Source organism: Sciurus vulgaris (assembly GCF_902686455.1).
Source record: "Sciurus vulgaris genome assembly, chromosome: 7".
In the NCBI taxonomy this organism is placed as follows: domain Eukaryota; kingdom Metazoa; phylum Chordata; class Mammalia; order Rodentia; family Sciuridae; genus Sciurus; species Sciurus vulgaris.
The window spans coordinates 59,101,117-59,128,155 of NC_136467.1; the positions used below are offsets into that span (position 1 = coordinate 59,101,117).

Here is a 27,039-nt window from a genome sequence, read left to right on the forward strand (position 1 = left end):
AATGTCACCTCTTTCAGAGTGAGAATGCAGAAAAGAAAGAATTGGAATGCCAAAAGACGGCATGAAAATAAGAAGTAGAATTTGAAATTTGATGTTAAAGACAAAATACTAATGATAGCATTAGTACTTTTTTTTTGCAGGGGGCAGGTACCGGGGATTGGACTCAGAGGCACTTGGCCACTGGCCACATCCCCAGGTCTATTTTTTATTTTATTTACTTAGCGTCTCATTTTGGCTGAGCCTGGTTTTGAACTCTTGAACCTCCTCCCACAGTCTCCCGAGCCACTGGGATTGCAAGCATATGCCACTGCACCTGGCAACATTAGTACTTATTTTTAAAATTCGTGATCATAAATACTTCTTCTTGGAAAATGCTTGGATGCCATAGGCGATGAAAATTAGATTTTAAAAGTGCACTGTTAGCAAATCCTTCTGTCCAGAGCCATCACATTCCATCTATTTCTGTCACGTGAAAAACACTGGGGTTATCTGGAATAATAGTAGGTATTTGCATGGAGCATTCCCTGTGTGCCAGGTTCTGACTACGGGGGTAGATAATTCATTCAGTCTCAGCATCCTGTAAGGAGCACATGTTCCTCTCCCCAGGAAACCAAGCTGTGAGCCCAACTAGCTTTCCCGGTACCACTTAGAGATTCGGATCCAGGCCAGTGTGACTCCCCAGCCTGTGTTCTAGCCATGTGTCAGAGCAGGACAAAGGAGGATCTTCAAGCCAGAGGACAGCAGCCTCTTAACCACACCTTGTGTTTGTTATTGTGATGTGTCAAGCCTGTATAGTTGTTGTAAAGTATAAAAAGCACTTTAGTTCCTATTATTAGATAACTTGCTCATTTTCTATGAAAAGTAGCTTAATATCCTTGATGATTTTCAAAGAAAGGAATGAAAATATGTCATTGCTCTAGGAAAAGCATAAGAGGATTTATTTTAAGCTAACCACACAGTAAACAAATCAGTCCCCACCAAGAAGCAGCTTTATAAAAAGCAAGTTTAACTTTAATGTGGAGAGGTTCAGAAACTTAATTCTTTTGGCTTCAGAGTGAATAATGTCACTTACAGACAAAACAACATCAGAGAAAGGCGGCAAAAAGGGAAAGGGTTAGAGTTAAGCCTTGTCTGTCTTTTCAAAGCAATTTTCCTGTTTTCTATTTAAATCAACATGGTTCTCCCTTGTGAGTAGCAAAAATGAATGTGTTCCATTATCCCACTGAGATACCTTTTCTCATCAATTATTTCTTTATCAAAACCCAGAGCCAGGATTTTGAAGAGCAAAAGGATTTCATGAGCTCTTGTTTAAAACTTCCTGCCCTGTGAGGCCCTACTTTTTGGACTATATTTCAAATTTTATGGCTTGCTTATTCTGAATGAGCTTTTGACTCACTGTATTTATAACTGAGATTACTGTTTCAGAATTTGATAACAGAAAATGACCAGAGTGAAGTCTTGATGTTCATTGGAACTCGGTTACTGAAATACCTGTGCCACATCTCGGGGCATCTGTATATTCAGCAGTCCTGAATGATATTTCTGCTGCATTTTGCCTCTGATGCTTGCTAGTAACTTTGGCTGGGCAAGAATCAATACTGACTGCAAGACCATTTTAGGCAGATACCGTTAAATGTTTAGTAAGTGAAATACAGGTTTCACATCAAGAAATGCTTTATGTCAGGGAAATATTTCAGGAATCTGATATTTCACTGAACTAAGATTTTGTGTCTACAAATGTCATGGTTCAGAAAATTATGTTTCATCATTTTTATTATAACAAATGAACCTTTCTGATTATCTTAAAATTTTGCATTGCTGGATCCCGTTTTACTTATGTTGCTATTCTTTTAAGGTATGGAATTTATTGTTAAAGCATTGTTCTGTGTGAACTAAGATTCAGTTTACCCTTGATTGGATCAACTACTGAGTAGTCTTTTGGAATTTATTGTTAAAGCATTGTTCTGTGTGAACTAAGATTCAGTTTACCCTTGATTGGATCAACTACTGAGTAGTCTTTTGAGGTTAGTAGTTTGTCACTGAAAACAATACATTTGTAATTCATATGCAGAGTTTAAGCTTTTATGAAAATTAATTTTAAAGACTGTTTCTGGGAGTGGGGCAGATAATATATTCTGAATAACCTCCCAATGGAAACAATTGAAATGATGTAAAATGTCTATAAAATATGTTTCTAAATACATTGCTACTTTGGCACAAAATAAAGGAAATCATAGAGACCAAAACCAGAATGAATGCAGGAAATTTAGGATGGAAGCTGGATTGTCCCAGTGGTTCTGCCAGGACCAGCTGGATGGGAGATCAGACCCATGTTTCTCCATGGTTGAGATTCTAATTAAAGGTGCCCTCAGCATAAAGGGGGTTGATAAATAAACCTACAGTGGCAGGGCTGGAGGGTGCAGTGTATACAAAGGAAGCTTGCCTGTCTTTACCTTGGCACCAAGGACGGTTGAGGGAAGACAGGACGTGAGTTTTCCTCCTAAACCATGAGAGCAGCTGACCTTCACTTGTGCAAGTTGACTTGGTTGTGCCTGTGCGGTCCAGAAGTCTTCAAGCCAAGAATTTAACTTGAAGTGCTCCAGGTTGGCTGTATTCCAAGAGGCAACAGAAGCAAATACAGATCTCTGGAAGAGTGCCACTTCAGCCCAGGCCTCCAAGAATTCCCACAGATAAAGTTTCAAGGGAAATCAGCAGTCCATAGTCAAAACTCTAAATCAGACAAATTCACCACAAGAGGTAGAGCCACCAGGAGCACCAGACTGGAATTATCAGATTTCTAGTATAAAATAAATGTTTAGCATACTTTTAAAAAAATAAACAGTATAATGCTGCTATGAAATAAACAAACAAAAAGCTTGCAATCATAACAGGAAACAAGATATGAAGAATGACCAGACAGATTTGGAAAAGGACTGAATAGAACTCCTAGAAACAGTAACATTGAAAATTCAGTTATTAAGTTAAAGAGCAGATTAGACACAGCTAAAGAGAGATTTAGTGAAAGAGAATGTAAATATTAAGAAAATACCTAGGATGCAGCCCACTAAGTCTGAAAAAACATGCATTATTAGACATGAAGAACAAACTCCTTCCAGACATGATAAACTACAAATTGGGACCAACCATTCTGCAGAGGACAATAAGAAAAGAAAAAACAACAAACAAACAAAAAAACAAAAAAGGTCTGTTTGAATGCTTCACAAAGCCAAAGAGAAAGTGATTAATAACTGGACTCAGGTTTACCATGAGAGTGATGTAGCTATCTTAATGTCAAAGCAGAAAGCTTCACTAGAGATAAAACATGATAATCATAATCATAAAAGATTCAATTCAGTTTTATTTAAGTATTTCTGTATATATCTAGCAGCATAATTTCAAATTATAGGGAGCAGAAATGAACAGACATACAAATATAAGAAGACAAACTCACAATTGCAGAGAGGCATTTTCTTTCTTTTTTCTTTTTATTAGAGCTTTATAGCTATACATAGTAGTTGGGTTCATCCTGACAAACTCGTACCTACAAGGAAATAGATTTTAGTTCTTAATGCCCTACTTTCCCCTCCCGTTCTCCCTCCCCTTTCCCATTCTCCTTCCTGTACTCTATTTGACTTCCTTTTGCTCATCTATTAATTTATATTTGCTTGGTTCTTTATATTATTCTATCCTTCCCTCCCCCTTTCCTTTATTTTACTCTAGCATATGAGAGAAGACATTCAACCTTTGAGTTTCTGAGTTTGGTTAATTTCATTTAGCATGATCTTTTCCATTTCCTTCCATTTACTGGCAAATAACATAATTTCATTCTTTTTTTATGACTGAGTACTCCATTGTGTGTACATGTATATAACACACATACACACACACACACACACACACCTATCACAATTTCTTAATTCATTCGTCTATTGATGGGCATCTGGGTTGATTCCATAATTCAGTTATTGTGAGTTGTCCTGCTATAAACATTGAGGTATTGAGCATTGTATTGCTGGAGTATGCCAATTTTAGACCTTTTGGGAAAATACCAAGTAGTGGATAACTGGTTCATATGGTAGTTTCATCCCTAGTGTTCTGCTTTCCAGAGTGGTTGTGCTAGTCTGCAGTCCCACCAGTCATGTACAAATGTATCTTTCTCCCCATAACCTTGCCTGTGTTTATTGCTGTTCATATTCTTGATCATTGCAGAGGGTCACTTTTTAATGAACCTGTGATTGATAAAACAAATAGCCAAAAAGAAATCAGAAAATACTTAAAAGATTTGAAAAATATGCTTATCAAATGACCCAAGAGGCATATTTAGTAAATCATACCCAATTATTCCTGAAAATACTTTCTTTGCAGTTATAAAAACAGTTTTAAAAAATTTAGGTCTCAGAGCTTTTCTCAACAAATTTAAAAGGACTGAATTCATATCAAGTGAGCCTTTTAAGCACAATAAGATTTAGCCAGTAATTAATAGCTATAACCAAAAGATGAATAATCTCACAAATGTGATGTCAAATGAAAGAAGTCAGATGCTAAAGAATATGTATTACGATTTCATTTTATATAAAGTTCACAAATGAGACAAAACTAAGCTGTAGTGTTTATAGATACAGATGAACACAGAAGAAGTATAAGGAAAAGTGAGAAATTTCCCAAAATTCAGGATGATGGTTTCCTCTTAGACGTGAAGGACTTGGTTAGAGCATCAGGGTAGAAGAGTTTCCTCTTTTTATGAACAGAAATGTATTGACTTTCAACCAGAAGAATTTTAGAATGATGTTGTCAAATTCTCCATAAATCTCATTTGGATTTTGATTGGAATTATGTTAAATTTATACATTTCCTCTGAAACTATATGCAACTTTGAAATGTTGGGTCTTCCCATTTAGAAATATGGTATACATTTCCAGTTATAAGGTTTTTGTTTATTTTTAAGTTTTCTTAGAAAAATTTTAGAGATGTTTTTCATATAGACTTCATATTTCATGTTAGATGCATTCCTAGGTATTTTATGTTTGCTTCTATTGTAAATGAGCCACCCCTGCCCCACTTTCTAATTGATTATTGCTAGGATATAGAAAAGCTATAGTTTTTTGTTGTTTTTTTTTTTTTTTTTTTTTTTTTTTTTAACTACTGGTCTTTCTTAGTCTCAGTTCCAATCACTTACTTAGAAATAATCTTTGTAGCATTTTTACTATGGGTAGGTTGTAGTAGTCATTGTTATAATTTTCACATTCCATTAGTATTTCTAGTTGACAGTTGAGAAAAATGAGTCAGCAGGGGATAAAGAGATGGCTCAAAGACACAACTGAATATTAGGAGAGCTGGGTCATTGTCGTTGTTTAGTGATTCTGGGGATTGGATGTAGGGCCTTGTGAGTGCTAACCAAGCACTCCACAACTGAGCTACAGTCCCAACCCAAAAGCTGGGGTTTTCATTAAAATAGGTCTGACCACAGAATTCTCTTTCTCTAGTGTAATTATATTTTCCCTAACAAGTTTGATTAAACAACATATTGTATAAAGGTATGCTGTGGACATGAATGAGATAATGCATGTAAAGTACTCAAGAAAGATAGAAGGAATAGAAGTGAATTATCCAAGTTTAAGTTGCAAGTTCACTGTGAAATTGAAAGGAGGTGACTGTTATGGCCTTTCAGTCATTTAGAAGTCACAGAGCTCTCTCGTTTAAAGTTTTTGAGATATTCTCTGATCATTTATGTCAGATACATTTTGATATGGATGTCTTCCCAGTGGACTGGGGTGGGGGAGGTGCTTCCTCCACCTCACCACCAGCTTTTTCAGGGGCTCCATTCCTCTTTCTCATACCTTAGAGCTTCCAAATACCATCTGTGTCTTGTGTTCTGAAGATAGAAAACATCCTCACTCCCCTCCCTCTGTACAAACCTACACCATTGTTTGACATTGGAGCGGTTTTGTCTCCCACCAGGAATCCTGAAGTGGGTTAAACTGATCGACAACTTTGAAGGAGAATATGACTACGTCACCAATGAGGGGACAGTGTTCACGTTCAAGACGAATCGCCATTCTCCCAACTATCGCCTGATCAACATTGATTTCACGGATCCTGACGAGTCTAAGTGGAAAGTGCTTGTTCCCGAGCATGAGAAAGATGTCTTAGGTAAGATCACAGATCACTTGAAAATCATGCTTTTGTTTTTGGTGAGAACACCAACAGGTTGGTCCATCTCCTGGTAACTGGTTACAAGGGTAAAGAACCTCTGACCTCTAATCAGGAACAAAGTATCTGAATAATGCATGCAAGTCTTTGCTGTGTGACATCCTTGTAGCTTACTATAAGATCTTGAAAATGCAGAGTAAAAATCATGAAGGTATGAATTCAGACTATTAAAAGTGTTGCTTGTTTTTGTAAATGGCAGTTCTCTTTGTTTTCTTATTGTCTGATGATAATCACCAATATTTAATTTTTTGAACTATTCAGGTTCACAACCCTTGGCTTTAAGCTTTTGAATAATCTTCCACTATTTGCATTACACCCATTGTTGATCTGCAGGTGTGTTTGCAGCCCTCTTATTACAAAAGAAAATAGACTATTGTCAGATTTAATGGAAAACCATTATAGTCATTGTTTTGTGTACCAAACCACTTAACCTCTTGAGAACCTCCCTTCTGTATCAGTCGTGTCCCATAGTGCCTTTCAGTTCCCTTTTATTCATTTTCTCTGATTTTTCCAAAAGCGATATGCTGTTTTATAAGTTATTTATTGCATGAAAGCATAATTTGATTAGAAGATTCACTAACTTGGGAACTTTTTTAAAAAATACAAAGAAGAGTTAAGTACCCTTAGGCTAACACAGCTTAATTGTTGGAGGTAAACTTCTGCTGGTGGGTTAAATGAGAATAAGAGCACCATTCCAACACGCAAAGGTATGTGATGTATCAATGGGAGAAAACACACCCAGTCTGCAGAGGGCTCTACGTCAGAACAAGCAGTCTGCCATGTGTGCTTCGGTGAACTAAAGCAGAGTGTTGGAGTCAGGCAAGTCTAGGTTCGTGTCCTGGACTCACAAGGAACTCTTTCTCACTGACTGAAGGTGATGTGTTCTCTGTGCCTGGCAGGTGTTTAGTCCTGCCATTGCTTGGAGTAAACTGCAGGGGATTACAGCTGACTCTCAGGGCCATGGTTCCTGTGGGCATTTCCTGCTGGGCCCTTGGTTCTGCAGTTCTGGTTCTGGAGGAAGCACTGGTGTGCCTGAACTTCTCCTCAGCCCTGGGCATCTGACTTCACCCCCACCCTCTTGCACTGAGATCTGCAGCCAGTTCTATTAGACAGGACCCAAGACAACCCCCTGCCTGCTGGTTCCTGCAGAGTCCATGCGTGCAGCCCCAACTGCAGTCCATCCCAGGCTCTTCTATTGTTAGCCAGTCCTTCTGTCGGTTCCTGTCCCCATCATTTCTCAGGTTTCAGTGCGGCGCCAGTACTTTGTCTCTCTCAGGCTAGGGTCCATAGAAGGGAGAATAACCCTGCCACCCTTTCCCCAGTGGGAAGGGAGACACATGGCAAGTGCTCTTTCTAAGCAAGTTGTCTAATCTATCTCCTGAAAACTTCCTTCACTCTCTCACCTGTTTTTGTATTTGGATGAGGATCCCACAAGTCATGGAATAGGTTTTGAAGAGTCACTCTGAGAGTATGATGGCTTTTCCACACTGAGGCAGGAATATTCCCCTAAGGGTAGCCACAGCCAGCCTGTAGCAAGAGCTCACTGAGTGCCAGACTTGCACTCTGCTCCAGATGGGTTGACGCATGCGTTGGTGGAGTCAAATGAGACTAGGATGATGTAAGTTTCCATGTAAGTGTCCTGGTGTTTTGTAGGTGCAGACCCGGTTGGAATAATAGTGATTCTTGTAGAGACAGCCATCACGGATGTTGTAAATATTTCCTAAGGCATCTGAATTCCTGCCACCTAAAGCCTAAAGAGGGGATTTAAGTACCTTAAGTTGACATTCTATCTCATTCGTAGATCTAACGAAATGCAAATTAATGCTTAGAGATTTGAGGGTAGTGATTTTTTTTTTTAACCTTCCTTCTGAAAGGTTATAAGTTCTTTAGACCGGAAAGGGGAAATCTTCAATATTCACTAGAACTCATCAACTGAAAGAGAAGCACAGTTGAATTTGCTATATATCATTAGCACAGAACGCCCTACCGAGAATAAAAACTAGAGATGAGTCATAAAGTACAGCTATAAAGTCAGAGCTTTTATTAATGACAGTCTACAAATCTCCTTGTCCTTTTCTTATTCACTTTGTCTGCTTCTCCAGGTACTCATAGTTAACTCAGATTGACTTTTCTTGGACAGTTATGAGTTACTTCAGTTTTTTCCCATACTTTTCTCTCTTTAAAACATTAAGCCTCATGAAATGTATTACTTGATTCAGGTGCTCTTAAAAAGAAAGCCCTGTTAGAGAATGAGCGAATCAGGTTGTGAGACTGCTTTGTATCCTCACTTGAGGAAGTTTGCCTTCTCCAAGCAACCTAAGATTAAGACCCCTGGTGAGTTCAGAGTTCCCTCTGGGCAATGTTTTGATGTTCATGTGGGTAAATGATAACATTGTAAGTATTTCTTGCATTGTGAAAGCAAACAGGGTCAAGAAGCCCACCATGAAACCTGAGAAAGGCTTCTCAACATGTTTGAACTGCTCGCTGCAGCCCTAGCCCCACTTCACCTGTGACAGCATCCCTCCGCCTGGGTGGCCTGCCCTACCCCAGGCCGACCTCTCTGCCTGACGTTCCACTTTCCCCTTTTCTCATCCCCTCACTGATGACTCCCATCCCAGGAGCACTGTCCACTAAGCACTGTCACTGCACATCGCCATCCTCGGAGTTGAGGAAAAGTCATTTCTTGGCCTCACTCTCCAGAGCCCTAATGTCGGCAAGTCCTGGTGATTCTTCTTGGGAAGTTAGTGCCTTTCAGTTCTGTTCTTCCCTGTGAAGGCTTTAGCCCCAGAGTTCTCCCTGGCTTATTGCAGTATGTTCATACTCCTCTACATCTTTCTGTAGATTCCCATTCTGCATTCAGCTGTCAGATATTTCATCCTTGTAGAAGAGCATCATGGTGCATACTTATAATCTCAGCAACTCTTCAGGCTGAGACAGAAGGATCACAAGTTTGAAGCCAACCTCAGCAACTCAGTGAAACTTGTCTGAACATAAAAAGGACTGGGGGTGTAACTCAGTGGTAGAATGCCCCTGAATACTGTTGTTTTTTTGGTTTTTTGGTTTTTTTTGTTTTGTTTTGTTTTGTTTTAGAAAAAAAAAATAAAAGACCAACCTTGGCAACATAGGAAGACCAAGTCTCAAGAACAAACTAATAAAAAAAATACAATAAATAAACTTTTTAAAAAGACACTTACATCCTTTATTACTATTGTCTTTACTTATGTTGCCATTCTACTCAGTGGCTTCCCCTGTGTCTGCTGTCCAGATGCCTCATCACACCTCCACCAGCGTCACCACCCACCACTGAAGTGAACAGCTTACTCGTCTTCCTTCTATCCTCCCACCTGTCCATTCATTCACTCATCGTTCTTTCCTTTTCACTCTGGCCTTCTTTCCTTGAATCTCCTGTATTCCCATCACCTTGTCCCCTAAAGGTACCCTTTCCCTGTTAACCCCTCTGACTCTCCCCTATGTCTACACCCCTGTACTTAAGACAGAAGTCATCCCTGCTTTAGGACTTACTTATTTGGGGTCCTCCATCAACTAAACACTTAATTTTGTCTACATTTTACTACTTGTATTTTTATGTCTGTATCTCAAGAACAGAAATGACCTCATCTTCCTACTTACCACTCTAGGACCTTACATATATACCAAGAACTTTATACATTCTTGTCAAATCATCAACCCTTGCAGACATGACTCGATTTGTTTTATCCTCTTTCTCCCCCACCCCACAGCTTGATGTCGGGTACAAAATATGTAGGCAGGTGTGTGAGTCAGCTTATCACTGTGACAAAATACCTGAGAGAATCAGCTTATAAGGATGAAGGGGGGGGGTGTTGGCTAATAGTTTAGTAGGCTTCAGTCCATGGCCATTTGCCCCTTTTGCTGTGGTGAAGCAGCACATCATGGTGGGAGCTCTTGGAGAGGAAGTTGCTCACTTCATGGCAGCCAGAAAGCAAAAAGAGAGAAGAGGGGCAGCCAGTGCAATATCTCCTTCAAGGGGACACTCCCAAGGACCTGAGTTCCTATCATTAGGCCCCCCCTCAAATTCCACCACCTCCTAATAGCATCACAGACTAGGGACCAAACCTTCAACTGTGAGCATTGGGGGACATTTATGCAAATCATAGCACCCGGGTTGTTTGTGACCCACATGTTACCAAGATCATCCCAAGCCCCTGATCCAAGTGGAGAAAGTTTCATTTCCTTTGAACATAACAGCTGCCATCACTTATGAGAGGAATGTGCCGAAACTAGATGAATGACTGCAACCAATTATAAAATGACTCTTGTGTGTCTCTTTGCTTCAGTAGCACAATGGAGAGCTCTAGAACTGCTGTTCAATTAATGAATAGGTCTTTCGCTTGTTTTCAAATGTCATTAGATTTGTCTCCTCTCTCTTTGTCTCTTCAGAATGGGTAGCTTGTGTCAGGTCCAACTTTCTGGTCCTGTGCTACCTCCATGATGTGAAGAACATTCTGCAGCTGCAGGACCTGACCACCGGTGCTCTCCTCAAGACCTTCCCGCTCGAGGTCGGCAGTATCGTGGGGTACAGTGGGCAGAAGAAGGACACTGAGATCTTCTACCAGTTCACTTCCTTCTTATCTCCAGGTGAGGGTCTCTTCACCACCACTGTTTTCACTTGAAAAAATAAGACAGGTATTTCTCTGGGCAGATGGAAATACAATGCTGTGTTATTGTAAAACACACATGCTGCACTGTAGCCAAAATTATATAATGGGAAAAAAAAGACTAAAACAGGTACTTGGAACAAAGGGAAATGTGAACACCTAAGACTGTATCCTCACTGGTCCTATATTCTGAGTCTCTGTTTTTCTGGGGACAGGAACAACTATTGTTCTAAGTTGATTAAAAAATTAGTGCCCACACACGGCTGGGACTCAGTGGTAGAGCGCTTGCCTGGCACATGCGGGGCACTGGGTTCGATCCTCAACACCACATAAAAAATAAGAGAGATTGTGTCCATCTACAACTAAAACTTATTTTTTAAAAAATCAGTGCTAACACATATCACCCTCAGTTCAGCCTTTGGTCTATACAGTTGATATGGACAGGGTACAGATAATAAAAACAAAGAAGAACAAAACAAAACAGAAAACATAAAATCTATAGCCACCCCTGACATTAAAAAATGTTTTCTAGAATAAATAAATCTGGCTATTGGTAACCTAAATTAAAATATAATTCTAGTCTTCACCTTCCTGGGGGAAGAAAAAGTGTATTATCTTGGTTCTAGTAGGAAAGGAAGAATACTTGTAAGATTTTTTATTTTGACCAAAGTCTCACTAAGTTGCCCAGACTGGCCTCCAAATCATGATCCTCGTTGCCTCACCCTCCTGAATAGCTGGAATTAGAGGTCTGCACCACCACACCTGGCTAAAATGATTTTTTTTTTCAACTTTTTTTAAAAAATTTGGCCACATTTATTTTGCTTTGTTTTGGGTTTTTCTCTGCCACTCCACCATACAGTCCTGTTCGTGTAGCGTCGTATCGGTACACATTCTGTGGTTTGTCCCAGGAGTCTGGCTCAGTTGGCAATTTGCAATTGACCAGGCAGACCCTGTCTTAAAAGTAGTCTGGCTGAAAAATATCTGCACTTTCCTTGTTCATTTGTCAAGCTCCTCCAGCACTTTTTGTCCCACCCGATTTTGTTGCGGTTGTTGGTTCATTAAAGAATAAGGCGGTTGTAGGGGAGAGTTCGGCAGGTGCTAGATCCGTCCTCCTCTGGGATTTGGCCAGATCACAGTAACGTCTCTTCTGCTTTTCTTTTGAGCCTCTGAGTCACAGAGCTGGCAGTGGATAAGAAATCTTATCATGGTGACAGGTTGCTGTCAGGGTTATTAAAACCAAGAGAATGATGTTCTGTAAGTAGGTCTGAGAGGATACCTAGCAGGCTTTACTTTCCCAAACACCTGTCAGAAGATGGAGAGGGACTGGGAAGAGAGTCCTTGGAATGTAGAAACCATGCCCAACGCTAGGAGTCCTTCTCAGGCTGTGTCCCTGACCCCCTCTTCCTTCTTCCCCCTGGAGCCTGGAGTGCAGCAGCAGCCAGAGAGCAGACGAAAAATCCATTTTCTCCAAATGCTCTCTCACCCCTCTGCTGCAGGGTCCACATTTATCTCCTCGAATTCATATTAGTTTCCAAAATTTTACTTTGGAAAATCTCATATCTTGAACAGTTTAAATGAATAAAGAACAAAGAAGAGAGCAGAGGAGGGTGACTCACCTGCTGTTAGTAAAGGCCAGCATCCCCAAAGGCCTGTAAGACTCCTTCAGTGACCCCACGTGGCCTTTTATTTCAGGGACAAGCTCATCATAACCGAGGGGAAGAAAGGGCTCATTGTGGTTCTGTGCCAAGCAATGAAATATTATCCATGACTGTGGCTGTGAAGTTTGGAAAGAGAAGTATGTTCCTGGTTCTCTGCCACCAGGCAGCTTCTGAAAAAGCCTTAATTTGTTATTGTAATGCTTTGTCTCCTTATCTCTTAGTCACTTTGCCTCTATCTTTCTCTCTTTTTTCTATTTAAATGCAATTTGTTACTTAAAACCAGAGGATTGGCTTCCAGACTCAGACCTTCTAAGGTGAAATGCAAAAAATCAGATAATTCAACTCCATCTCAGAAAAACAAGAATTGTCAGTGTGTGTGTGTATCTATGCATTAGGCACACAGGTCCACTCTAAAGCTGCCAGGCGCTGCCCTCTGAAGATTAGCCGTTCACTACAGTCAACCGCAGAGTCTTGAAATTATAGATAAAGCCTCAGGGTCACAAATAAGTGTAGTCCCAGCTTCCCGCTGTGGACATGAGGTACATCTGGCAGGTGCATGCCAGCTGATCTTGTTTCCCAGGGAGGTAGATGGCGAAGACGCATCTTGAGCCAAAGCCATTTGTGACTTTTGCACCTTAAGTCACACTTGGGAAAAAACAGGCAGCCAGGGCAATTTGTAGCATGATGCACTGATTCTCTGTGGCTCAAACCTCTTAGCGGTTGAACTGATTAGTTCTGTGCTTGTGGAACCTTGGGGGTTGCCTAAGGTCAGCTCCAGACAGATGTGCCTCTTTTAATAATCCAGGACAGCAGTGCCACAGGCGTGGCTCTGGGAGGCAGGGATGAAATCTAAACAGCCTTCACAGGCTGTTTGGAAAAGACAGAAACTTTTTAGAAGACTTAATTTTGTTCTTTTTCTTTTAATAGCATTAAACCCAACTTACAATCGAATAAACTGGTGTCTACAGGGTTCCCTTGCCTTCCCTTCACATAGCAGCTTTCAGACCCCCACCCCCAGTTCCTGTGTGCTTCCCCTAGGGTGCCTCCCTCCTTAAATGATTTCAGATTACACTAGGGGCAGGCCAGCTGATCTACCTGCTTCTGTCCCACTGCCAGAACGGCCTGGTCCAAGCACTGTTTTCATCCAGAATCCTCTCAAGTCCAGAGATGACTCTGCTTTAAGGAACTTCTATAATCCAGTTTTCTCTTTCACCCTTAAACTTTGACATTATTTCCCAGAGAGCATCTAACTGGTTCTCTTTTTCAGGATTCTACAATGTTTTCTTCAAGCTTTTGTCTTCCTCGTTCTTTCCCCCATGGAGTGGAATCAGATAGGACACAAGCATCAGCATGTCACAGTGTATCAGTTACATGTGAATGTGCAGTGGGCTAGCCTGGGCTAATCCAGACGGACTGATACATAGAAAGCTTTAATAAAATGTGTTGAAGGATTGGTCCCTTCAGGTTTAATCCCATTTCCCTCCAGGACCCATTGCATACTCTTGCACAGAACAGAAATGGGGTATTTGACACCCTTTCTCTGAATAGTGACCAGCCCCCATTATTTATTTCCTGCACCTATTGGAGTTGATGTCTCAACCTTTCTTTATTAAACAGGCATGTTGAATGCTATCTCCTACTCCTTGTCCTTCACTAGGGAATTTGCATTCTAGTTTTTGGGTGACTTGTCTGAAGTCACTGAGCTGAGAATTCTGGCTCCTAAATTCGTTTTCTGAACTACAGATTGTGATGAGGTCACAACTGGGTCAGGTGCTCAGATGGCAAATGTGTGACCTGCACTGTCTTTTTGTTTGGGGACTTTCTTTCAAGGATTTAGATGCTTTTTGTGTTTGTGGTGGGTCCCAGGTACTGATCAAAAAGCTCTTAAAGAGAGCTGTCTGAAGAAAGCCTTTTGCTCTTGGGATTACATTCATACAGTCAAGAACAGCATTCAGCGTATGTAGTTAATTGGCATGAGTGCACGGAGCGTAGTTGGAGGTGTGAAGATATATTCTTAACAGATATTCAGGTATTTTATTGGTACATTATAATTGTATGTAAGAGTAGGATTTGTTGTTACATATTTGCATATACACACAATATAACCATATAATTTAGCCAGTATCATTCCCCAGTATTTCCCCTTTCCTTCTCCTCCTGCCCCCAGCCTCCTCTACTATACTGATCTTCCTTCAATTTTTATGAGATTACCCCCACCACCACCTTTCTTTTCCTTTTTCCTCTCTAGCTTCCACATATAAGGGAAAACATACCCTCCTCGACTGTGTGAGTTTGGCTAATTCCACTTAACGTAATGGTCCCAAGTTCCATCCATTTTCCTGCAAATGACATGATCCAAATATGACTTCAACTAAGAAAGTCAATACTTCAGTCGTGTCTTCTTAATGTCAATGTTAACCAGACATCCAATTTTAGTAACCTTAGAATAGTTGGTAAGCAGGAGAATTGAAATAACATTGATACAGACTAGCTGTCATGCTGTTGATGAATCTAAATGTATTACTCCTTGCCAGTGGAGGGCAGAGTATTGTTTCTTAACTGTTAGTGAAGTACGGACACAGAGGAGTTAGAGAAAGAGTGTGTCGCCATTTTAATGCATGATCAGTCAATTTAAATGTGCCCCGTGGGAGTACTGTTACGTTTCCAGTTTTCCAGCGAGTACTGGGATCACAAAATCAATTTTTCATGTGCTTGGCAGCATATGTTTAAAGCATTATGTGGGAAAGTACTGTTTTCACACCAGCCACTCTAATTCTGTTTCCTAAACCACAGCAGTGCCATTGTTTGCAGACATTAATGACTCGTCTTACTTATTGTTTCTTTGATTTAGTTCTTAAATGTTAGAGAGTAGCACTGAATTCAGGAAATGGAATTTTAATTAGTGGTTAAATAAGCTAGAATTCTCGGTATATATTAATCATTTTATGTTGCTACTGGGATCATCAAAATTAAAAAAGCCATTCTAAAGTGACTACTGATCACCATCAGCCCCTGATTGCTGGCCACATGTGTGTCGCAGGATAACTAGGTGGCACATAGTAGGAACCTCGGGGGATGCACATAGAGACCCCTGATTGGGCAGGTCGTTGGAGTTTTCTGTCAATTGTCTTTTGGGCAGAAGGCCCCACGTGAAGTTTTCTGTTTTCTTTGTCTTGCACTCTTAAGTGACCTGCTTGGTGAAAATCTGTCAAGTTTCCAATTAGGTGTTTACCCTTTCTTTGTTTCACAGAATGCATTGGAATCTTCTGGGTATATGCTCAGGGTAGTGTTATAGAAGAGAAGGTGAGAAGGAAGATGAACTCTCACAGGTCATCCCTCGCGCCGGTTCTGTTCTCAGCCCTCCTGGGGCAGGGACCCTTCTGTTTCAATAGTGATTGACTAGGACCCTGAGTCTTTTCCTGTCTTGCCTCGCCTGGCATAGGGTTGTGCTTTGTGGTCCTCATTGCCCTTGCATCTGTCGGTGAGTCTTGTGGACTAATCTAGGACTTCTCCTTCCAGGTATCATTTATCACTGTGATCTTACCAAAGAGGAACTGGAGCCCAGAGTTTTCCGAGAGGTGACTGTAAAAGGAATCGACGCGTCTGATTACCAGACAATCCAGGTATGGAGCCTCTGATCTTTTTACCGTGAGAGTGGGGACATCTGACTCTGGGGCTGGGCTATTCCCACTCCACCTTGTTAAAAGCCACAGAGGCAATCCATAGTAATATAGACGACAAATATCTTTGGAGCCCCTGCTGTTTCCGGGCATTGAGCCAGATGCTGAAGACTCAGCAGTGAGCCTGGCGCAGTCCCTACCCTCTCATAGCTTATGGGTTCTGCTCCTGCGGCTGCTATTTTTGACAGGAAGCCAAAGTTCTTTGTCTCAGGGCTCTTATTGCAGTAGCTATCAAAGCAACACCGTTTGTCTGCGTCTCTCTGCTTACTTGAGAATGGTTAGTGTTCTAGCCCAGGTCTTTCAAAGATTCGCTCTATGTAAAGTGTTCACTCAGGTGCTGCAAGTCAGTATTTTCAGTCTGAAGTTCATGCAGATTTCTGCCTGGCACAGAGTAGGCACTCAGTAACATATTTAAGTGGTTAAATTAACTAGTTAGTTGTTGTGTTGCCACAAGTCCTTCTCCAATCAACATCTTTTCAAGTTAAGAATCTTTTCTTCATTTCTTTTAGTTCCTCAAGGGTACTGAGTTTTCCAGAAACTGAGTCACTGTCTGGTTTATGATGAAGAACATCTCTGTTCCTTAGCAGTGAGAAGTCACCAATAGTGCACAGGTGTTTCTCAGTGCTCTGCCTGCTGGAGGGCTGGACCACGCAGACCACAGATTAGGAGTCAGAATGTTGTTTGTGAAGGAAGATGGAAACAGATCTTGGATTAAGCATCTTGAATGTTCCCAAGGATGCTTTCATGAAACTAGAACATTATTGTTTGGCAAATTATCCTTCAGTTCTCCAGAAATAGTTCAGTGGATGGACTAGATCTAGGTAATAAATAGAACTTTTACAAAAATAGGTGGAAGGCTGGATTTGGATCAGGACTGTTGTGTACCGTCCCCTGTTCTGGGTTGGGAGTTGGCAAACTGGCCGCCTGTTTTATAGGAGAGCAGCTGTGCCCTCCAACATGCTTTCCATTGCCACTTCAGCCATTCTACAGAGTGGCTGCAACACAGACCTCATGGCCCACAATGCCTAAATTATTTAGTATGCCTGGCCCTTTAAGAAAAATTTTGCTGGGTCTTCATCTGTGTAAATCGTGTTTAAAATCAGAAACACTGGGATTTTGTTAAGAAGCCCTGCCTGGCATGCCTGAGATCTGCCATGTACTCCTCGGGTAACATTAGGCATGTCATGTAACCTTGTGCCACAATGTTTTTCCAACAGTAAAATAGAGATATTTACCTAGTTTTCAGGATTCATTTGTATATTAAGGGTCTGGCACACTGAATACCATCTATTTGGCTCAATAGAAATAAGAAGTAGCAGACTTAACAGTTTTCTGTATCAATTTTGCTTACTGCTGATTAGTTTCATTTTCAAGGTGAGCGATTGCCTGGAGGATTTCTTTTAGGGTCTGAGCCATTGCCTGGAGGATTTCTTTTAGGGTCTACCATGGCTCGTCAGTTCACTTACACTTTATGAATCTGTTCACTTTTAGGATCTCATTTTTTACTGCTGTCCCTTTATTCTATGTGTAGAAATTTATCCTATCAGATCTTTGGTCTGGTCAGGGCCTTGTTCTAGTCCTTGCCTGGGCATCCCCATTGAGAATAGATGTACCTCTTCTGTCACTACGGCCCTGGACATCCAGGGAGCACCCCGCAGGTGTTCCCTCTTCTGCTCTCAAGAATAGGCTCAGCTTCCCTAGATTTGAGCTCCCTAAGTTCCATACAGAAAGTCCCTGTTCTCTTTCCCACTTTCCAACAAACAGTCTGCCCAGGTGTACAACTGACTTTGGAGTTCAGGGAGGGAGGGATGCCTGGATTCATGGCAGGTGCCACGGAGTCCTCTTCTCACAGGAATTTAACTCTCTCTTCTCAGTGAGGGCTCTGGAGAAGGATTCGTAAGTGAACAGAAGCATCTTCCTGATACAGAGACAAAACCACAGGATTTTGGAAAAAAGAGACTCTATCTTTGCAGTTACTTTAGGGTATTGGCATTTTTTATTCCACTTGAGTCTGAGGTTTATATTTATTCCATTTTTTATTTAAAAAGATTATCCACTGGGATTGGCATTTCTTTTTCCCTTCTCTGAGGTATATTCTCATATTGAGCAGATGCTGCAGTACAGATTAGTCTGCATCGTTGGTGGACATTAATTAATGAGGGTAATAACCATGCACATCTTTTAATAGTACTGCCTACCTAGAGGTGCAGCTGGCAAAATAAATAAGCTAAGGCAATAGAAATGGAAAGGTCCAAGAAATGTGCCTAAATAAGCCACAAGGGGGCCCTGTTCCTTGTGGGGTCTGCATTTCCTTAAGACCCTGTACATTTTAACTCAGAAGGTGAAGGATCTGGTGTCACATAGTTTTCTGATAGACATAGAGTAAAACTTCTGTCTATATATCCTTTATTCATTCCTAATTATAAGTATGGGTAGAAAATTGATCTGTATTCAAAATAAAATATTGAAAAGCAGTTCTAGGAAAAACTGTTTCTCTTACCATATAAGAATTGAGTTTCATAACTTTCCTGTGTTCATATATGAATATACCACCAGCAAAACTCCACATTAGGTACAACCACAAGAATGGGATCCTAATTAGAATAAGTTATACTCCAAATATGTATAATATGTCAAAATACACTCTACTGTCATGTATATCTAAAAAGAGCAAACTTAAAAAATTTTTTTAAAGAATTAACTTTCAGACGGGTTTATCAAATTTGCAATGGATTCATGTTTTCTTTTCCCTGCTTTTTACTGTGAATGACACAAGCATATTGTATTAACTAGAACCTCTTTACCTGTGTCTTCTAAAAAGAAGTTGAGATACTGAACATTAGAAATTACATTTATAAAACAGTTCAGTGATACTTTTTAAAACAGATTCAAGTAAGTTTATATGAAAACTGTCTATAATAAGTTTCATTTTTTAAGCAAAGTAAAGTAATGGGGAAATGGTAGTTAAATTTAGTCTATCAGTAAACACAGTGTTTATAACAGATACAATGCCAGGGACTGTTGGAATTCAAAGACCTACCAGATACTGGTGTCCCCTCTGGAAAATCGATAGACTGGAGAAGTGAAACATGCGTATCTGAAAAGACAGCCCACCTGACGTTGTCACCGTGGTCAAGGGAAGGGCACAGAGACATACTGCCAGAGTCAAGGAGGACTCCTTCCTGGATGGAATTGGGCAGGGCTGAGAAGGATGACTGCCTTCATGATTCCCAGTTCCCCTGAGACTCCCAAGCCGTTTTACCCCCGCCCATTGTGCAGAGGCTGCTTCTGCCTTTGGGTTTCAGTGGAATTCCATAATTTCACAGTCAGTTCAAGGAGACACATAGACTCAGTGTTCTCTGTGATGCGGTGGCCTTTGTCTTGTATGGTGTGGGGATAAAATATGCACTGTGGTTGAAAGTGGCAAAACAAAGGAATGTGGTAAAGCAAGATGCACTTTCTGGCTTCTGAGAGTCTGTCCTTCAGCCAGCTGGGAGACTGGCTTTTCTCCTCCCCAAATTAAAGACAAAAAGTCACAGACCTGAAAAAGGCCACTTAACTGAATATATGATGAGCAAGCTATATTCACAATTTCTTTTTATAAAAGAATGAATTAAGATAATCCTAGTAACTATATTTTATGGAGAGAAGCAAACTTAAATCACAGAAGGAAAACAATAAGGATCGTGTATATTTAACATAGACTTATTACCTTTATTCCTCCTCTCTCACACTTAGGAATGTTCCTCTTCTAAGGATTACCTATTGTGGTGCATCAAGACCATCCTGAAGATGGTTTGCTGAACAGAAATGTTCCATTAGATGTGTTTCTTTGGGTTTGACAACATGCCTTGGGGTCAGGACAACAGGATTATTTTATTTTTTTAATTTAGATTTGGAATTTTTTCCCTCCAGTTTTCTAATCTTGGTGATAACTCATTTGTGGTTGCCAGCATACAGGATTTTTAGATTTTCAGAACATGTCTTCAGAACATTAATTAGTGTTTTAATACTCACTAACCTCTGTTCTGAGCCCATGGCACAGAGTATTGACTCATTCACATCCTTGGTGAGCTGATTATTGAACTAATGACAGTTTTTTCCAAAGCACTGTGTTCATGCTATTGAGTATTGGTCTGAAATCTTCAGAATGTAGGGGAAATTGAATGGGGGAGCACTTTCAAAAAGAAGCTTTTGAGGAGTTACTGTGCGATTAGGAAATTGTCTGCAAATGCAATCATTTGTTCTTGACAATTCATTGCGTAAGCATTGGTGTGACTTTTTATATTGTCTTTCATGGTAATGGTCCTTGCATATCCAGATTCCTGCCCTGCTCTAGAATTTTCAGTGTTGTGCAAGCTTCCTGACTGAGTGTTCACATTCAGACTCTATACCTTTGTGTCCCTTTCCTCCTCTCTGCCTGTCAGCAGTGTTGGAATAATTTGACTCTAAAAGATGATAAGAGTCTTTGTTTCTGGCTACCTTATAATAGAGAAATAAATTATTGTGTGATCCAACTCTGTAGCTGCCATGGACTCCATACCACTTACATAAATTCTTTTCCATGACTAAACAACGGGACTTTGTAGCAACCTGAGAATATTTAACCCATAATGTGTAAAAATCACACAGAAACCTTGAGAATGGAGCCACCCATGTTTGGGTAGTTGTGTAAAATCCCTGTAGTGAGAACCCTGGGGACATATTCCTGAGCCTTCAGTGGGGCTTCCCTATGGCAAGGTGGATGAATATCCACAGCTTCATCAGCCCTGTGCTCTTCCTGAGTTTCTCTGACCAGGAAAAAGTCTTATTTGAATTATGAATGTGTTCTGCATTGAGATGGGGACCAGGAAAGCAGCTCAGCCTGTGCCTGGTCACTTACTGCTTGGGGGGGGGGGGGGGGGCACCAGAAAAAGAAGCCCCATGAGTCGGCTCCCCTGGGGAATGTGGGACATGGCACCATGGCCCAATACCTTGGCAGTTTTGCTTTGCAGGCTTGCCTTGCTGAGATATTAGTGAGTCAAACAGGTGTTGACTCAAAAAGGATGGCTTAGATTCAGTTCCAGAAGGCCACCTCAGTTTATAGTTCGTGAATAATGTTGTCTGTCATACCAGAGGCCATAACTCTCAGAGATCAGGCTATATATAAACGCTATACCATAGGTGACAATTGTACTCTTTGTGGGTCTGTTCTCCCACATACAAAACTTTAGATATTTCAGAAATCACAGATATTGCTGAGTGTGCTGTTCTGGGTAATAAAACCACTTACCTAGGTTTAAATTTGGTTCTAAGAGTGATGGCTTTTGAGATTCATAAAAGTTACTCTTGCTAAGCTTTGCTGATCTCAAGGTGGGTGAATTTCAGGGTAGCCACAGCTAACAACTCACTCCAACTCTTTGCTAGAAAACCATCTTGGAACAGAATGATATTTCATTATCCTATAAAAGCAAAGTAGGAAATCACTTTCTTCTTAATAGAATTGAACCAGTGGCATAATATGTTTACTAGTGGCATTTATCTGTTGTCATTTCATTTTAATAACTGTTTCTCAAAATGAATCTGAATCTTCAGCTGTGGTTCTCAGTGTAGGTTCAGCTGTGAACTACAGGAAAAATAACATCAAAACTATCTCCAAGAAGATCGTTTTTTTTCCCTCTTGCATAAGAGAATTGGTGGAGGGCAGTCCTGGGCCAACTTGGTGTCCAAAGAGGGAGGAATCCTACATCTTCTCTTGCTGCTTCCTCATACATGATGGATTCTATCCCAGTGTCCCCCATGGTCCCAAGTGGCTGCTGGGGTTTCAGCCATGTTACATTCACTTTCCAACCAGCAGAGGTGGCAGTAGGGAAGAAATGGGAATGGGTACACACCAGCTGGCTTCTAAGGTTGTTTGCTAGAAGGTGGTATACATTAATATGCCCAGCTAAAAATTAAGGCTTCATTATTCAAAGAAACATAGGAATGGATAATGAGGGACAAGTAGCAGTGTTCCCCACCAAGCAAAACAGGCTGGCTCAACAAACTTAGGTGTGGGCCCTGAGACCAAGGGGCCCAATGCCACCTGGTGGCCAGGTAATTAAATCTCAGGATCAGGGTTGGAAAATTGAAGCCCCCTAAAAACTTGACTTTTCAGATTTCATAATCATGGACAGTAGAAATCACACACTATAAAGACAGAAGCATCTTATAAGGAGGTGCTCCTCCCATGAAGAAATGTTTAATATGGGTTCCAGAACATGAAGTGAATATTTGAGCTTTACAATTAACTATCTGGTTATCGTGGCACCATGTGGAAGTGAAGTAGCTTGTGTCCAGATGGCTTTCCAGGTGTCTGATTCTGCACCAGAGTCATCATCTTAGCCAGATCACCACTCCCAACTTCCTTCCTTCACCATTCCTTTGTGACTGTGGACGTGGTCCTTTGAGGGGCCTGCTCTTGTGAATCAGCCTATAGGGAGGTGATAGAGTCCCTGATTTCAAAGCTCCCTCCTTTGCTTTTTCCTAGGTGGTATGGCTTTCCACTGATGAAGTTTAGGCCTCAGGACAAAGTTTGGATGTGGTTTGAGCCCTTGGTTTGGGTATGGTTTGAGTGTGTCCCCAAAGGTTCTTATCTTAGGAACTTCGTCCCTAGAATAGTGGTACTAAGAGATGGTGGACTTTTAAGAAGAGGAGCCCAGTGGGAAGTCCTTAGGTCATTGAGCAAGCTGCCCTTGGAGGGGATTGAGGCTGAGACTAAGGTGACTCACCTGAGAGCTCCTGAGAGTAAGTTGTTATAAGAGTGAGCTGGAGCCCTGGATCTGGCTTCCAGTTTGAAGATGTGTCCTCTCCTCCATGTGCACTTGACTTTATGAAGTCATCCTCCACAGGCCCTCAACAGAGGCCAAAACTCTGAGGCTGCCCCCTCTCAGTCTTCAGCCTTAAGAATTGAGCTAAATAAGCTTTTCACTTGATAAAAGTTAGCCTGCCCCAGGTATTTTATTACAGTGACAAAAAAATGGACTAATACACATTAGAGCTTGTCTGAATCAGCCCTCAGCTTTTACAGAAGAGGAAGTAAAACTGAGTGCTAAGGACTTGTCAAAAGTTACACCATTAACTGACACCAAAGGCTAGAATTCTGAATTCCAGACCTGTGCTAATCCTTTACATTTCATTCTCAGTAAAAATTGTTTATTCTCCCTATAGCTCAGGATTTATTTCATGTTTTTGTTTTACCTCTGAAAGAAACAAATTAGACTAAATGGTCTCTAATTTCCTAAGCTCCCTTATCTCTAAAAGAATGTTTCAAGTATCTGGTGAGGACTTGGTAGACTCTTATGGAACCTATTAAATAATAGAAATACTCCCTGTGTAAAAGGGGAGACAGAGCCCACAAATTCATGTTTATGATTTATAAATATTATTTATTTAATGACTCATGAATAATTTTAAGTGATAAATAGTTTATGATGTATTTTAATGTTCAATTCCAGTCTCCTTGTTACATATTAATGGAGATTTCACTGCCTCACCCATTTGTTTATTGGTGTCTCTCTCTCTCCCTCTCTCTCACACACACACACACAACACTTATATTTTTATTTGTGGAGCTTTATTTAAAGTCTGAAATGTTGGCTACCATGTGGCAGCTTGAAACTCCATTAAAAATATATGTATATGTATATCATATTTATTTGTTTATTTATTTATTTATTCATTTATTTATTTAATAATAAATAAATCAGCCCAGGGCCTCACACATGCCAGGCAAGTGCTCTACCACTGAGCCACAACTCCAACCCCTAAAATATATTTTTAAGTGAAATAAAAGTATATTTATGTTTCTGGTCTTACCTGCTTATTCCTACTGGGTACTCATATTCAGAAGAATACTCACTTTGGAAACTAGCTCAAGACCTCTGCTTCTTGTGCAGTTGAGTTTGGATAGCAACTTCTATACCCAAAGAAAGTGACTTTTGCTACGGTGCCTTCTTGAAGGTCTACATCCATTCCGGGGTCTATTCATGTATTTCTGTCTTCTAAATAGGCGAATTTAGATGAAGAATTTGTAGAATTAGGAGGATATCTGGGAACAGGAATCTTATGGTGGTTTAAATTTTCTCTGCATTTAGAAGGCTGAGCAGGAGAAAGCTGAGGGTGATCTCTTCCTGCTTTTCTGTCAGTATCATTGTTAAACCCCAGGGGGACATTTTGGGCAGCCAGCTGCAGAATCATTTTTGGCTTCTTGCTCTACTCTGTCTTGTAGGGCAAAAGGAGAAAAGAGACAGGAGCAGCTTCGTGTGGGCTCCCTAACTGCTATGGTTTCTTCCCTCCCCTCCTTTACCTGGAGTTACATTGACAGTGGATGGGTGATGGTGTGAATAAAAATAGATCCAGCACTGGGGATATTCCATTATCTCCCTGGAGGAAAAACCAATATTGGCCTGTCATTGGACTGTGAAGAAGAAAGGAGGAAAAGTTTTCCATTTTCACAAGTATCATCTTTTGATTTGGATTAAGCATACCTGACCTGTGCTTAGGAGGTGGACTTGCCCGTTCTCTGTTCACACTCAGTGCTGAATAATTTACAGTGTACACCAGAAATGTCACCATGGTTATAAACATGACAGTGACATGTTATGACATGGAAGACAGATACTACACAGGATACGTGTGGGTTCCTGTGTCAGGTAGGAGCTCCCCTAGACACCTCTGTGCCCTGTCTGGGTGCCACCTTCATTAGAGGCCCCAGGCCCTCCCAGCTGAGCCCCTACCCACCAATCTGTCTCACTTCCGCTTCATCTCTCCTTCCTCCACAATTGATTTTCCTTTATTCCATTTTCCAAATTCTACATATTTTTCAGTATTCAAGCACCTCATAGTTTCTCTGTAGAAGCTTTCTTGTTTCTGCCTTAGGATGTCAGTCTGAAGCAGAAGACAGGCAGAGGGCGTCTTCAGCTGTCACTTGACAAAATAATATGGATGTCAGGGCCTGGGCCTGCATGCTCTGTGCACATCTTATTTCTTCAGAGGTAACTTGAAGGAAAACTGTCCTGTGAGGCAGGGTTTGCTTCCCTGATCAGGCCCTCACAGTTCAACAGTTGAGAACCCTGAGTTAGTTCTGGGTCTTCATGTAGAAATTGATATAAAACATGGCTTTATTAAGACCCAGAAAAAGTGTCATCACTTACTTCTGGTTAATGTCTCAAAATCAAGAACTGTAAATTGTCTACTAGGGCTGAATTTAAGTGCAGCCCATATGAATTCTGGAGTATTTATTTAAGATTATTTGTCAGTTCTGCTAAGTTCAGTAATAGATGATACTTTGTGTCCTCCCTGTCTCCAGTGTTGTACATTTGTATACGTGTAGATGAATATGAGTAGACCTAAGTATGAGTATGCATACGATCATATTTTTAAACAGAATATATCCTTTGGTCCCAGTTAAAGTTTTTGGTGATTCTGTAATTGGACTTTAGAGTGTAAGTGAAAAATCATCATGCACATGCTACCTGCATCTGGACCTTCAAATCTTTTATCTTTTGCATAGCATATGTCAAGTTCAACTCCAGAGTGAAATGTGTATATAACTAATTTAAGTATTGGGAAGGAATTGGGGTAAAGCATAAATATTTGGTATGTTTGAGAATCTTCAGATTTCATTGTTGGACATGCCAACTTTGACTCTAATGCTTAGAAGCCTCAGAGGTAGAATAGACAAAAGAATGTTCTGGGATATTGCTGGAGCCATCTCTGCTCACCTATCTCCTTAGACCTCACTCCAGCCCATTTACAGCCCCCAGGGGCTCACCCCATCAGCAGTTCTCTATCAATCAGTTTTGACGGTGGAGGTGGGATGGGGAAGAACCATTTTCATTCATCCCATCAGTGTGTGTTCATTAAAAATTTACCATGTGCCAAGCATTGTGCTAAACAATGCTTGAATACAGAAGTGACCTAGAGGATGGGGTTTTGCCCTCATGAGGAATCAAAGAAACGGAAAGTAAACATCTGCATTGCAGGTTGGTAGAAGAGCTGCAGGTGAAATAATCAATGACCTCAACCAAGAATAGCAGGGGGTCCCTATAGATGGGGGTCATGGAATCACCCTGAGTTTTCATTGAATGGAAGCCTGGAGACCCAAAGGGAACTAATCATGTGAAAATGGGATGGGAAGCCCAGAATATTAAAGCAAAGGCCCTAAGAACAAAGCACGGAGCCTCAGAAGGGACCTGAGAGAAGACTGGGGCCCAGTGAGGGAGGGGGAATGGAGAGTGGGCATAGGGAAGGCAGGGGGCATGGCCATGTTCAGGATTTCAGATTTATTCCAAATGTGGTGTGAGTCACTGCAGGGTTTTGCACAAAACAAGTACATGGTTCTGACTTAAGAAATTATCCTCTCCCGTTTTTATGGAGAACAGATTACCCGCGACAAGGATCCAGGTAAGAGATGAGGTGGACTGGGACTAGAGTAGAAACTGGGGACCCAGGGAAAGTGGGTTTGGATATGCCTGGAAGTTAGAATATCCCTGACATGGACATGCCAAGGGATTGAATGCTGGAGGGGTGAGAGAAAAGGACATATGAAGGACAATTCTGAGATTTCAAATCTAATAGCTGGTACCTTTTATGAATGAGTTGGCAATGGGTTTGGGTAGGGAGGGTTTGAGAGGGAAAATGTTTTGAGCATGCTAATTTTTCAGTACCTTTTAACTATTGGTGATGTCAGGTATAGAGTTAGATAGTTGAGTCTTCCAGGAGAGATCAGTGTTGTAAGTATGGGAATCTTCAACATAAATGCGTTGTTATTAAAATTCAGGGATAGGGACACAGTCTCATGGTGGGGAAATTAAAAGAGTGGGAAAGGCTCAG

General features: G+C 40.9%; 1 protein-coding gene across 1 annotated transcript in view; it reads left to right on the plus strand.

Moving 5' to 3' along the window:
• Positions 1-27,039, plus strand: part of PREP (prolyl endopeptidase) — a 110,674-nt gene that overhangs the window by 56,509 nt on the left and 27,126 nt on the right. The window contains exons 8-10 of the mRNA XM_079149042.1: positions 5,959-6,150; positions 10,630-10,827; positions 16,025-16,128. Of these exons, the coding sequence (XP_079005168.1) occupies positions 5,959-6,150; positions 10,630-10,827; positions 16,025-16,128 (494 nt within the window). The remainder of the gene's footprint in view (positions 1-5,958; positions 6,151-10,629; positions 10,828-16,024; positions 16,129-27,039) is intronic.